This window comes from Oncorhynchus kisutch, unplaced genomic scaffold (genome assembly GCF_002021735.2).
Source record: "Oncorhynchus kisutch isolate 150728-3 unplaced genomic scaffold, Okis_V2 scaffold1539, whole genome shotgun sequence".
NCBI classification, from domain to species: Eukaryota; Metazoa; Chordata; class Actinopteri; order Salmoniformes; family Salmonidae; genus Oncorhynchus; species Oncorhynchus kisutch.
The window spans coordinates 1-12,015 of NW_022263484.1; the positions used below are offsets into that span (position 1 = coordinate 1).

The window sequence follows — 12,015 nt, forward strand, 5'->3', positions numbered from 1 at the left end:
TGTACTGCAGCTACAGTTATGTTGTTGAGACCAAGGGGGTATACTGTTGTGTATACTGTAGTAATGTAGTGTTGTACTGTTGTGTAGTACTGTAGTAATGTAGTGTTGTACTGTGGTTTTGTACTGTAGTGGAGTAATGTAGTGTTGTACTGTTGTGTAGTACTGTAGTAATGTAGTGTTTGTACTGTGGTGTTGTACTGTAGTGGAGTAATGTAGTGTTGTACTGTTGTGTAATAGTGTAGTACTGTGGTGTCGTAGTGTAGTAGTGTAGTGTACTGTGATGTAATACTGTAGTTCAGTAGTGTTAGTGTGTTTTTTATTTAACCAGGAAGGACTCATTGAGATTTAAAATCTATTTTTCAAGAGTGTCCTGGCCAAGATAGGCAGCACCAAGTCATTACAAAAATGACAGAAACAACATGAAAAACTACAAGTCATCTGGTAAAACCCATAGAATTCCCGAGAGAATAACAAAATCAAAAACAGCAAATTATAAACATTGACAGGTCCGGGAATCAGTCTCAAGATCATTCATCAGTGATTTAAAAACATAGACAGGTCAGGGAATCAGTCTCAAGATCATTCATCAGTGATTTAAAAACATAGACAGGTCAGGGAATCAGTCTCAAGATCATTCATCAGTGATTTAAAACATAGACAGTCAGGGAATCAGTCTCAAGATCATTCATCAGTGATTTAAAAACATAGACAGGTCAGGGAATCAGTCTCAAGATCATCCATCAGTGTTTAAAAACATAGACAGGTCAGGGAATCAGTCTCAAGATCATTCATCAGTGATTTAAAAACATAGACAGGTCAGGAATCAGTCTCAAGATCATTCATCAGTGATTTAAAAACATAGACAGGTCAGGGAATCAGTCTCAAGATCATTCATCAGTGATTTAAAACATAGACAGGTCAGGGAATCAGTCTCAAGATCATTCATCAGTGATTTAAAACATAGACAGGTCAGGGAATCAGTCTCAAGATCATTCATCAGTGATTTAAAAACATAGACAGGTCAGGGAATCAGTCTCAAGATCATTTATCAGTGATTTATAAAACATAGACAGGTCAGGGAATCAGTCTCAAGATCATTCATCAGTGATTTAAAAAACATAGACAGGTCAGGGAATCAGTCTCAAGATCATTCATCAGTGATTTAAAAATACCAATGGGACAAGTTCTTCCAGTTTAAAAGTATTTTGTAAGGTGTTCCAAGATGATGGCGCAGAGTACATAAAGCCCTTTTACCAAATTCAGTTCGGGACATTTGGAACAGTTAGCAGAATAAAGTCCAGTGAACGAAGAGAGTACCCACCACATTTCTGAACAATAAAAATGGCCAAATAAAAAGGTAGTAAACCCAAAATGGCTTTGTAAATAAAAGTATACCAGTGCCTGAGCCTAATAGTGACTATATAAGGCCAGCCAACCCTGGTATACAAAGTGCAGTAAGTGTTGTAAGTGTAGTGGAGTAATGTAGTGTTGTACTGTAGTGTAATAGTGTAGTACTGTAGAGTAATAGTGTAGCTCAGTACTGTAGTTCAGTACTGTTGTGTAGTACTGTAGTGTACATTACTACTGTTGTGTAGTACTGTAGTGTACATTACTACTGTTGTGTAGTACTGTAGTGTGCATTACTACTGTTGTGTAGTACTGTAGTGTAATAGTGTAGTACTGGAGTGTAATAGTGTAGCTCAGTACTGTAGTTCAGTACTGTTGTGTAGTACTGTAGAGTAATAGTGTAGCTCAGTACTGTAGTTCAGTACTGTTGTGTAGTACTGTAGTGTACATTACTACTGTTGTGTAGTACTGTAGTTCAGTACTGTTGTGTAGTACTGTAGTGTACATTACTACTGTTGTGTAGTACTGTAGTGTACATTACTACTGTTGTGTAGTACTGTAGTGTACATTACTACTGTTGTGTAGTACTGTAGTGTACATTACTACTGTTGTGTAGTACTGTAGTGCAGTAAGGCAGCAGCACATGACTGACAGCTGTGACAGATGTCTAATGACTTTAAGGGGATGCGGAACGCCCTTATCAAGGGGAAAACCAAGCTTTCACAACACGTTACATGGCACACAGGTGTGGGGGCAACATGGAACCGGAGAAACAAGGCATTTCCACAGTAGAAACTGCACACAGACACAGGTCCACACAGACACAGATCCACACAGACACAGGTCCACACAGACACAGATCCACACAGACACAGGTCCACACAGTAACAGGTCCACACAGACACAGGTGTCACAGACACAGGTCCACACAGACACAGGTCCACACAGACACAGGTCCACACAGACACAGGTCCACACAGACACAAATCCACACAGACACAGGTCCACACAGACACAGGTGTCACAGACACAGGTCCACACAGACACAGATCCACACAGACACAGGTCCACACAGACACAGGTCCACACAGACACAGATCCACACAAACACAGGTCCACACAGACACAGGTCCACACAGACACAGATCCACACAGACACAGGTCCACACAGACACAGATCCACACAGACACAGGCAGTGCCCTGGGTTAGACAGCTCATATGCATCTGGCCATGGATCTTCTAAGTGGGTGTTTGCGGGGGAGGGGGTGAAAGTGTGTGGAAGGACGGAAAAAATGGCACAAATCGTCATTCTGTTACCAAACTTAGCATATGCACTGTTCTTCAAGTAAATTCTATTTTTTGGGTAAATTTTCAGTGGAAATGGTTAAAAGTAGTTATTGTGTTGTATGGGGCTGTTTAACTTAGTTTTTTGTTTGACATATATTTTAAAGTAAAGAAATCTGAGTGTCCACATCATTCTGTTACTGTGGAAGTGCCCATAACCATGTTTTCTTTCTTCTTATAGATGTCCCACTGGTAATCTACCTCCATGGAGGCTACTGGCAGTTCCTTAGGTATCTATCTATCTATCTATCTATCTATCTAGAGAACAGCAGATTTTTTTATTTATTTTATTTTTACCTTTATTTAACCAGGCAAGTCAGTTAAGAACACATTCTTATTTTCAATGACGGCCTAGGAACAGTGGGTTAACTGCCTTGTTCAGGGGCAGAACGACAGATTTGTACCTTGTCAGCTCGGGGATTTGAACTTGCAACCTTCCGGTTACTAGTCCAACGCTCTAACCACTAGGCTACCCTGCCGCCCCAATAGATAGAGAACAGCAGGTAGAGAACAGCAGGTAGCGAACAGCAGGTAGAGAACAGCAGGTAGAGAACAGCAGGTAGAGAACAGCAGGTAGAGAACAGCAGGTAGAGAACAGCAGGTAGAGAACAGCAGATAGAGAACAGCAGGTAGAGAACAGCAGGTAGAGAACAGCAGGTAGAGAACAGCAGGTAGAGAACAGCAGGTAGAGAACAGCAGGTAGAGAACAGCAGGTAGAGAACAGCAGGTAGAGAACAGCAGGTAGAGAACAGCAGGTAGAGAACAGCAGGTAGAGAACAGCAGGTAGAGAACAGCAGGTAGAGAACAGCAGGTAGAGAACAGCAGGTAGAGAACAGCAGGTAAACATCTGAAACAGATCATGCAGATCCATTTATATATAGAATGTTTTGCTAAATGTGTTTTGTCACTTTACACATATATTCAGGGATTTTCACCCGTGTAAACGTCATTTGAAACGTCATTTGCCTGATGCCGCGTGTGTGGAGAGGAGTCTAATTTCATACAAGCGCATTTTTCTCCACGACGACGCAGGAGTTGAGCAAATCCATTTGAGAAAAGGCCTATATGTTTCTTCTCCCTAGTAAGGAGGAGTCTGGGTTTATGGCTGTCCCATTGGTCCATAAGGGCGTCGTGGTGGTCGCCGTGGGTTACGACATCGCTCCCAAAGGTACCGTTGATGTGTCCCTGGTTTGTGATGTCATAGCAACATAGGAGACATTATGAATGCGTACCAAATGTCTCCCTGTTTATTTATAGCGCACTACTTCTGTAGACTGCAGCTGGGGTCTTCAGAGCACAGCAGCCTGTTGGTCTGAAATTGGGCTCTGGTCTAAAATTGTGCCCTGGTCTAAAATTGTGCCCTGGTCTAAAATTGTGCCCTCCATCTGTCCCTCGTTTGTTCCTATGTTTTCTTACTTTCCTCCTCGTCCCCCTGTTTCTCATCCAGGGAACATGGATTTGATGGTGTCTCAGGTGCGGAGGAGTGTGGTGTCCGTCATTCAACAGTATTCACACATTAGGTGCGCCCTCTTCATCAGTCTCTATCTCAGATCTGTGCTTACTAAAGGCAGTCTTAATGATATAGAAGCACATTTTTAATCAACTCCCATTGCCCTCCAAGAGTGGCTGAATATAATCTTTACTATCTGACTAAAGGAGATAGTAACAAATATGTCATGATTTGATGATATGAATGTCTAGGCTAGGGGTTGGTTTCTGACTGGCAATCCTCTCTCCCTCTCTCTCTGTGTCTCTCTCTCTCTAGTGGTCTGTACCTGTGTGGCCACTCTGCGGGGGCCCACCTGGCTGCTATGATCCTCTCTACAGACTGGTCTCAGTACAGTGTGACCCCTCAGATCAAAGGTGAGAGGTTAGAGGTCAGTAGATAGCGGGTTGTCAGCGGGGACGTGAGCTCAGTAATCTTTTCTCCATAACCACAGAAAGACCTGCTTTTTTATTTTGAATGATTGACATTATCTCTCCCTCCTATCTCCTTACCCAAACATTATCTCTCCCTCCTATCTCCTTGCCCAAACATTATCTCTCTCTCCTATCTCCTTGCCCATACATTGTCTCTCCCTCCTATCTCCTTACCCAAACATTATCTCTCCCTCCTATCTCCTTACCCAAACATTATCTCTCCCCCCTATCTCCTTACCCAAACATTATCTCTCCCTCCTATCTCCTTACCCAAACATTATCTTTCTCTCCTATCTCCTTACCCAAACATTATCTCTCCCTCCTATCTCCTTACCCTTACATTGTCTCTCTCTCCTATCTCATTACCCAAACATTATCTCTCCCTCCCATCTCCTTACCCATACATTGTCTCTCCCTCCTATCTCCTTACCCAAACATTATCTCTCCCTCCTATCTCCTTACCCAAACAATGTCTCTCCCTCCTATCTCCTTACCCAAACATTGTCTCTCCCTCCTATCTCCTTACCCAAACATTGTCTCTCCCTCCTATCTCCTTACCCAAACATTGTCTCTCCCTCCTATCTCCTTACCCAAACATTATCTCTCCCTCCTATCTCCTTACCCAAACATTATCTCTCCCTCCTATCTCCTTACCCTTACATTGTCTCTCTCTCCTATCTCATTACCCAAACATTATCTCTCCCTCCCATCTCCTTACCCATACATTGTCTCTCCCTCCTATCTCCTTACCCAAACATTATCTCTCCCTCCTATCTCCTTACCCAAACAATGTCTCTCCTTCCTATCTCCTTACCCAAACATTGTCTCTCCCTCCTATCTCCTTACCCAAACATTGTCTCTCCCTCCTATCTCCTTACCCAAACATTGTCTCTCCCTCCTATCTCCTTACCCAAACATTATCTCTCCCTCCTATCTCCTTACCCAAACATTGTCTCTCCCTCCTATCTCCTTACACATACATTGTCTCTCCCTCCTATCTCCTTACCCATACATTGTCTCTCCCTCCTATCTCCTTACACATACATTGTCTCTCCCTCCTATCTCCGTACACATACATTGTCTCTCCCTCCTATCTCCTTACCCATACATTGTCTCTCTCTCTCCTATCTCCTTACCCAAACATTGTCTCTCTCTCTCCTATCTCCTTACCCAAACATTGTCTCTCTCTCTCCTATCTCCTTACCCAAACATTGTCTCTCTCTCTCCTATCTCCTTACCCAAACATTGTCTCTCTCTCTCCTATCTCCTTACCCAAACATTGTCTCTCTCTCTCCTATCTCCTTACCCAAACATTGTCTCTCTCTCTCTCCTATCTCCTTACCCAAACATTGTCTCTCCCTCCTATCCCCTTACCCAAACATTGTCTCTCCCTCCTATCTCCTTACCCAAACATTCTCTCCCTCCTATCTCCTTACCCAAACATTGTCTCTCCCTCCTATCTCCTTACCCATACATTGTCTCTCTCTCCTATCTCCTTACCCATGCATTGTCTCTCTCTCCTATCTCCTTACCCAAACATTGTCTCTCCCTCCTATCTCCTTACCCATACATTGTCTCTCTCTCCTATCTCCTTACCCATGCATTGTCTCTCTCTCCTATCTCCTTACCCATACATTGTCTCTCTCCCTCCTATCTCCTTACCCATACATTGTCTCTCCCTCCTATCTCCTTACCCATACATTGTCTCTCCCTCCTATCTCCTTACCCAAACATTGTCTCTCCCTCCTATCTCCTTACCCAAACATTGTCTCTCCCTCCTATCTCCTTACCCATACATTGTCTCTCCCTCCTATCTCCTTACCCATACATTGTCTCTCCCTCCTATCTCCTTACCTATACATTGTCTCTCCCTCCTATCTCCTTACCCATACATTGTCTCTCCCTCCTATCTCCTTACCCAAACATTGTCTCTCCCTCCTATCTCATTACCCATACATTGTCTCTCCCTCCTATCTCCTTACCCATACATTGTCTCTCCCTCCTATCTCCTTACCCATACATTGTCTCTCTCTCTCTCAGGTGCGTTCCTGGTCAGTGGTATATATGACCTCCTGCCCATCCTATCCACCTATGTCAACGAGCCTCTGAAGATGACAGAGTACGTACCACACACCCCCACACCCATCCACCCCTGAAGATGCACCACTGAATGCTCTACCTCAGGTATTCCCAAACTGGGGTACGCACAATGCTGTCAGGGGTACACCAAATAAAATAAAAAAATATTATTTAATCTTTTTTCTCACATTTTCAAACAGTACATTTATATTTTCCATGGGACTATACATTTGGGCGAGTTTTTTTTTTCTTGACAGAGTAGCCTGGTTTCATGAAACCATCCAGTGTTCAGCGAAATAACAACCCAATGTCAAATACAGGTAGCCTCGTCAAATAATGAACATCCAATCACATTAACCGTTACTCATCCTATCACATTAACCGTTACCCTCTCACAGGAAACCTTCCCTCTTGTGCAGACATTTAGAAACTAAACATGACCATTTGAAAAATAAGCCACAGGAGTTTTTTGAGCGAGAATAAAGATGACTTTCGAGTAGTGAGACATGTATAAAAGCAACAGATACCATTAATAAGGGGCTAGAAGAGTCTTATATGGTGAGCTACCGAGTGGCTAGGACAGGCAAGACCCATACTATCGTGGAGGACTTAATTCTTCCTGCTGTCGGTAATATGGCTGGGACGATGCTGGGGGAAAAGGACAGAAACTATACAGACAATGTCTTCATCAAACAACACTGTTTCACAACACATCAGTGACATGGCAGGAGATGTTTTGAAACAATTACTGCTTCACATACAAGCCAGTGAATTCTATGCGTTACAGCTGGATGAGTCAACAGGCGTGGCGGGCCTGGTACAGCTCCTGGTATATGTCTGTTACGTTTATAGGGGGTCAATTAAGGAAGACATCCTCTTCTGCAAACCACTGGAAACCAGGACAACGTGAGGATATTTTTCAAGTACTGGACAGGTTTGTGACATCAAATGGCCTTTGGTGGTCAAGATGTGTTGGTAGCTGTACTGATGGCGCACAAGCCATGACAGGGAGACATAGTGGGAGAGGTAACACGCGTGCAGGCTCCTCCCTCTCTCGCCTCTTGTTTCCCCTCTTTCTCTCTGTCTCACTCTCTGTCTCTTCACAGAGAGGTGGCTCTGAGGAACAGTCCTAGTCAGCTGGTTCCGCAGCTCAAACTCTCCTCCTCCAACTGTGACATCGTGGTTGCCGTGGCGCAGAAAGACTCGCCAGAGTTCCGGAAGCAGTCGGAGGACTACTACAAAGTCAGTAAAGACTGAACACATAGAAGTAGAACACAGAATCAGAGCTGATGAATAGAATGTGTCCCGAGTTCCATGGATGGAAAAACAGACATTGTCTGGGACACATTAGAATATATCTAGATTGTTCTTGTAGATTTCAGAAAGTGACAAAACAATTCACCTTTATAACACAGCTGCACCCTTATATTTTTGGAAGAGTTTTAGGGCCTAGAAAATTACTAACTTTCTGTCCCTTTTTTTCTCCCTCTTTGCTCTCCCTCTCTTCCCTTCCTCTCACCCTCCTCTCCTCCTTCCCTTTCTCTCTCCCTCCTCTCCTCCTTCCCTTCCTCTCTCCCTCCTCTCCTCCTTCCCTTCCTCTCTCCCTCTTTGCTCTCCCTCTCTTCCCTTCCTCTCTCCCTCTTTGCTCTCCCTCTCTTCCCTTCCTCTCTCCCTCTTTGCTCTCCCTCTCTTCCCTTCCTCTCTCCCTCTTTGCTCTCCCTCTTTGCTCTCCCTCTCTTCCCTTCCTCTCTCCCTCCTCTCCTCCTTCCCTCTTGCAGACTCTGGAGTCAACAGAAGGACTGAAGGTAACATTGGAGGACGTTCCAAACACAGATCACTTCAACATCATCGAGCAGCTAGTTGACGGAGACTACCACCTCACTCAGGTAGGTACCCCCATCCCTACCTCTTTCTCCCTCTTCCTCCTTATTTATCCCTTCCTTTTTCTTCTCCTTCTCCTGCTCGCCCCTCCCTATCTCCTCCCACCCTAACTCCTCCCTCCCTATCTCCTCCCTCCCTATCTCCTCCCACCCTATCTCCTCCCACCCTATCTCCTCCCACCCTATCTCCTCCCACCCTATCTCCTCCCTCCCTATCTCCTCCCTCCCTATCTCCTCCCACCCTATCTCCTCCCACCCTATCTCCTCCCACCCTATCTCCTCCCACCCTATCTCCTCCCACCCTATCTCCTCCCTCCCTATCTCCTCCCTCCCTATCTCCTCCCTCCCTCCCTCCCTATCTCTTTCCAAGTCACAGTCAACCTTTGAAGAAAATAAAAAAGGTATTAGCTAGACAGTGTTATTTCCTCCAGACCTTAGTGTGGTGTGCTTTTTGTGAGTCACTCTCCTTGGGCTAATGATCATTACTCATCATGAGTATCAGTTTGTCTGTCTCAAAGGTTAAGATGAACTTGACCTTTGTGACCTTTGTCTTCATGCGTCTACCTCCTCCTTGTACAGCTGCTGTTAAAGATGATGGGGAAGAGCTAAAGAGATACAGGGACACCAGCCAATCAATGAAGAGATACAGGGACACCAGCCAATCATTGAAGAGATACAGGGACACTGGCCAATCATTCATTTACATATCAACCACAAACACCTCTGTTCTGAACCACATCTAGAGGCACCACGCACCAGTTATTATGGACTGATGGCTATTGGCTAAACAAGGTGGTTAGGTAACAGGTATTATGTTGTGTGTTACAGAACCTCCGGGGTGAAGATTCCCTTAGTTACAGTTCTTGGATCAGTTTTTGATTCCTCTTAACTTTAACTATTAGTGGGAAAAAATGCAAAACTGACCCAAGATCAGCGTATAGGGGCATCTTCACCCTGCTCCGTTACAAAAAGCTATCGCCTGGAGTTCTTCCTGGTTCAAGTCATGACCAGGAAATACTCCAGGCCCTGCTTTATGTCTTATAGAAAGGTGGGCAATCATTTTGGCTCAAATGCCGCATCGGGATTTTCTAAATTCCGAGGATGGCCGCACAGATTTTTTTCCCCGGACCGATTTGTTCGTCAAAAGCAATTTGTGGGCCAGAAAAAGGGAAGTTATTTAACTTTTAGGTCCAATATAATCTCTACATACTTTCTCATTTTAAACGTTCAAGAGCCATGTTCCCTCTAAGCTGCCACGTCCTCCAGGACTGCTGCGTAGAAGATCTTTTGAGAGTGTGTTTGTGTTAGAGAGGCACATCGTTTTGATTGGTCTCTCCTGTGTTAGTCTCTTGTGGTCGGCAGTAAGTCCTCAGACTGGCTGATAACCTCATGATGATGCATCCTACTCTCCTTACCTACACAGATAACCTGTTGACATCTTTTTCTTTATTTAACTAGGCAAGTCAGTTAAGAACAAATTCTTATTTACAATGATGGCCTACTTGTAAAGCTCTTAGGAATCTTTTAGGGAAATGGTCAAACTGATCCTGGACCAGCCAAAGTTTGACAACATATTATGCGTCCCAAATTGCATCCTGATATAGTTCACTAGTTTTAACCAGGTCTATTTCACTAGGTAGGGTATAGGGTGCCATTTGGGACTGAAGCATAGCCTGCCAGGATAAAGTAGCAACACTTGTTTCCAGAGCGAGCGAGATAGCTAATCAGTTAACCAATCACTATGCACAAATTAATATTGTCTTCATGGCAATTTTGCTGATGTCCAGTCGATTTCATCGCTTGTTTTAGTGGCACAGTGTAGCTGATAACGCGCCGACAGTGGCACAGTATAGCTGATAACGCGCCGACAGTGGCACTTTTTTGTTTCTTTGTATTGTTACATCACTTCCTGTGTTTGTTTCTAAACCTCTCTGAACCATAGAAATAGTCCACCCATTATGACATCATTGACTTGAATAAGGATGCCTGTTCTCTGAACCATATTGACTGGGAATCTTTCCCCACTATGTTGTTCACCTGTTATTCTAACTTCATTGACCTGTCATCAGAACCAGGGTTATACATGGCCTCTTGGGGGTGCATGAACGGTGAGGGTGTTCAATCCGCCCCCCCCCTGTAATTCAAACCCTGGTTATTTTCTAAAGGACATGAACAGGGTCTGGACTTCTCGTGTTAAGATTAAGTACATGACATGAATTGCAATCAGTATGACGAAAGGTGAATGTTGTCATTCAATAGGTTACGTCTCGAATGGTGAAATGCAGTGCACTTTTTTAGGGAAAAGGTTACCATTTTGGACATATGTCAATATTTACCTACAGTGCCTTGCGAAATTATTCGGCCCCCTTGAACTTTGTGACCTTTTGCCACATTTCAGGCTTCAAACATAAAGATATAAAACTGTATTTTTTTGTGAAGAATCAACAACAAGTGGGACACAATCATGAAGTGGAACGACATTTATTGGATATTTCAAACTTTTTTAACAAATCAAAAACTGAAAAATTGGGCGTGCAAAATTATTCAGCCCCCTTAAGTTAATACTTTGTAGCGCCACCTTTTGCTGCGATTACAGCTGTAAGTCGCTTGGGGTATGTCTTTATGTTTGAAGCCTGAAATGTGGCAAAAGGTCGCAAAGTTCAAGGGGGCCGAATACTTTCGCAAGGCACTGTATATAATTGTCAGATGTGTGTTACACATGGAATTCATTGTAACATGTACCCCAAAATAACTGTTTGACACTTGAATTTGTCAATCTAGAACTAAGGAATACTGTATTTTGTTTATTATTCTACCCTAATATGAAATTGTCAATCTAGATTTGCACACTAAAATGTAATAATGGTTTTATGTGGGTCATTATGCTTCTTTGTCTAGTAGCCTAAATGCTTGCTTACATTATTGTTTACATGACTAGTAATAATGTTGGTGGGAGAATTATGTAAAATATCACAATAAATGTGTATGTCATAGAAGTGTGCCATTCTGTCACAGCTTTCTTTTTGAGAAAATATTGGTGAGTTTCAGAGACGGGACTGTCAGGGAAAACTGTGGTTGCAAGGGAAGTCGAGCCTTTTCATAACCCTCATATGAAACGTTATAAATAGGACCATTGTTTTTGGGGAACATAAGGGATATTGTGTTCCACCAGCCTTCTGACACCCATTCACGAGAGAATATCGCGCTCTAGAGACAACGCGTTGAACGTTATTTTAATTCTACCGCGGCAGCAGTTCTATTTGTTTCGTTTGCAGTTTTTAGGAAAATATTATTTATCTCTGAGTCTGAACTGTACTGTACCCACTTGTATGGACTGTACAGGTTACCCGAGAAGGTCAGGGTCAGTGTGTTCAACTCAGCGCGAAAGACAGAATATTTTAAGCAAACGCTGGGTCAAGCGACGCAGAAAGGAACGGACCAATC

The 12,015-nt window shown here is 43.5% G+C and overlaps 1 protein-coding gene across 1 annotated transcript; it reads left to right on the forward strand.

Annotated features, from left to right (window-relative positions):
* The first annotated feature begins 2,800 nt into the window (after window positions 1-2,800).
* On the forward strand, window positions 2,801-11,572 carry LOC116366566 (kynurenine formamidase-like). Its single transcript, XM_031818662.1, has 8 exons — window positions 2,801-2,922; window positions 3,775-3,860; window positions 4,140-4,212; window positions 4,458-4,555; window positions 6,653-6,731; window positions 7,798-7,933; window positions 8,470-8,577; window positions 9,151-11,572. Exons 2-8 carry the CDS (start codon window positions 3,794-3,796, stop codon window positions 9,178-9,180), a joined length of 591 nt encoding a protein of 196 aa, XP_031674522.1. The 5' UTR covers window positions 2,801-2,922; window positions 3,775-3,793; the 3' UTR covers window positions 9,181-11,572.
* Window positions 11,573-12,015: the final 443 nt, after the last annotated feature.

Coding starts and splice junctions, on each gene's coding strand:
- LOC116366566 (XM_031818662.1), top strand. CDS start 3,794: ATGGCTGTCCCATTGGTCCATAAGGGCGTCGTGGTGGTCGCCGTGGGT. Junction 4,213..4,457: donor CAACAGTATTCACACATTAG/GTGCGCCCTCTT, acceptor CTCTCTCTCTAG/TGGTCTGTACCTGTGTGGCC. Junction 4,556..6,652: donor TGTGACCCCTCAGATCAAAG/GTGAGAGGTTAG, acceptor TCTCTCTCTCAG/GTGCGTTCCTGGTCAGTGGT.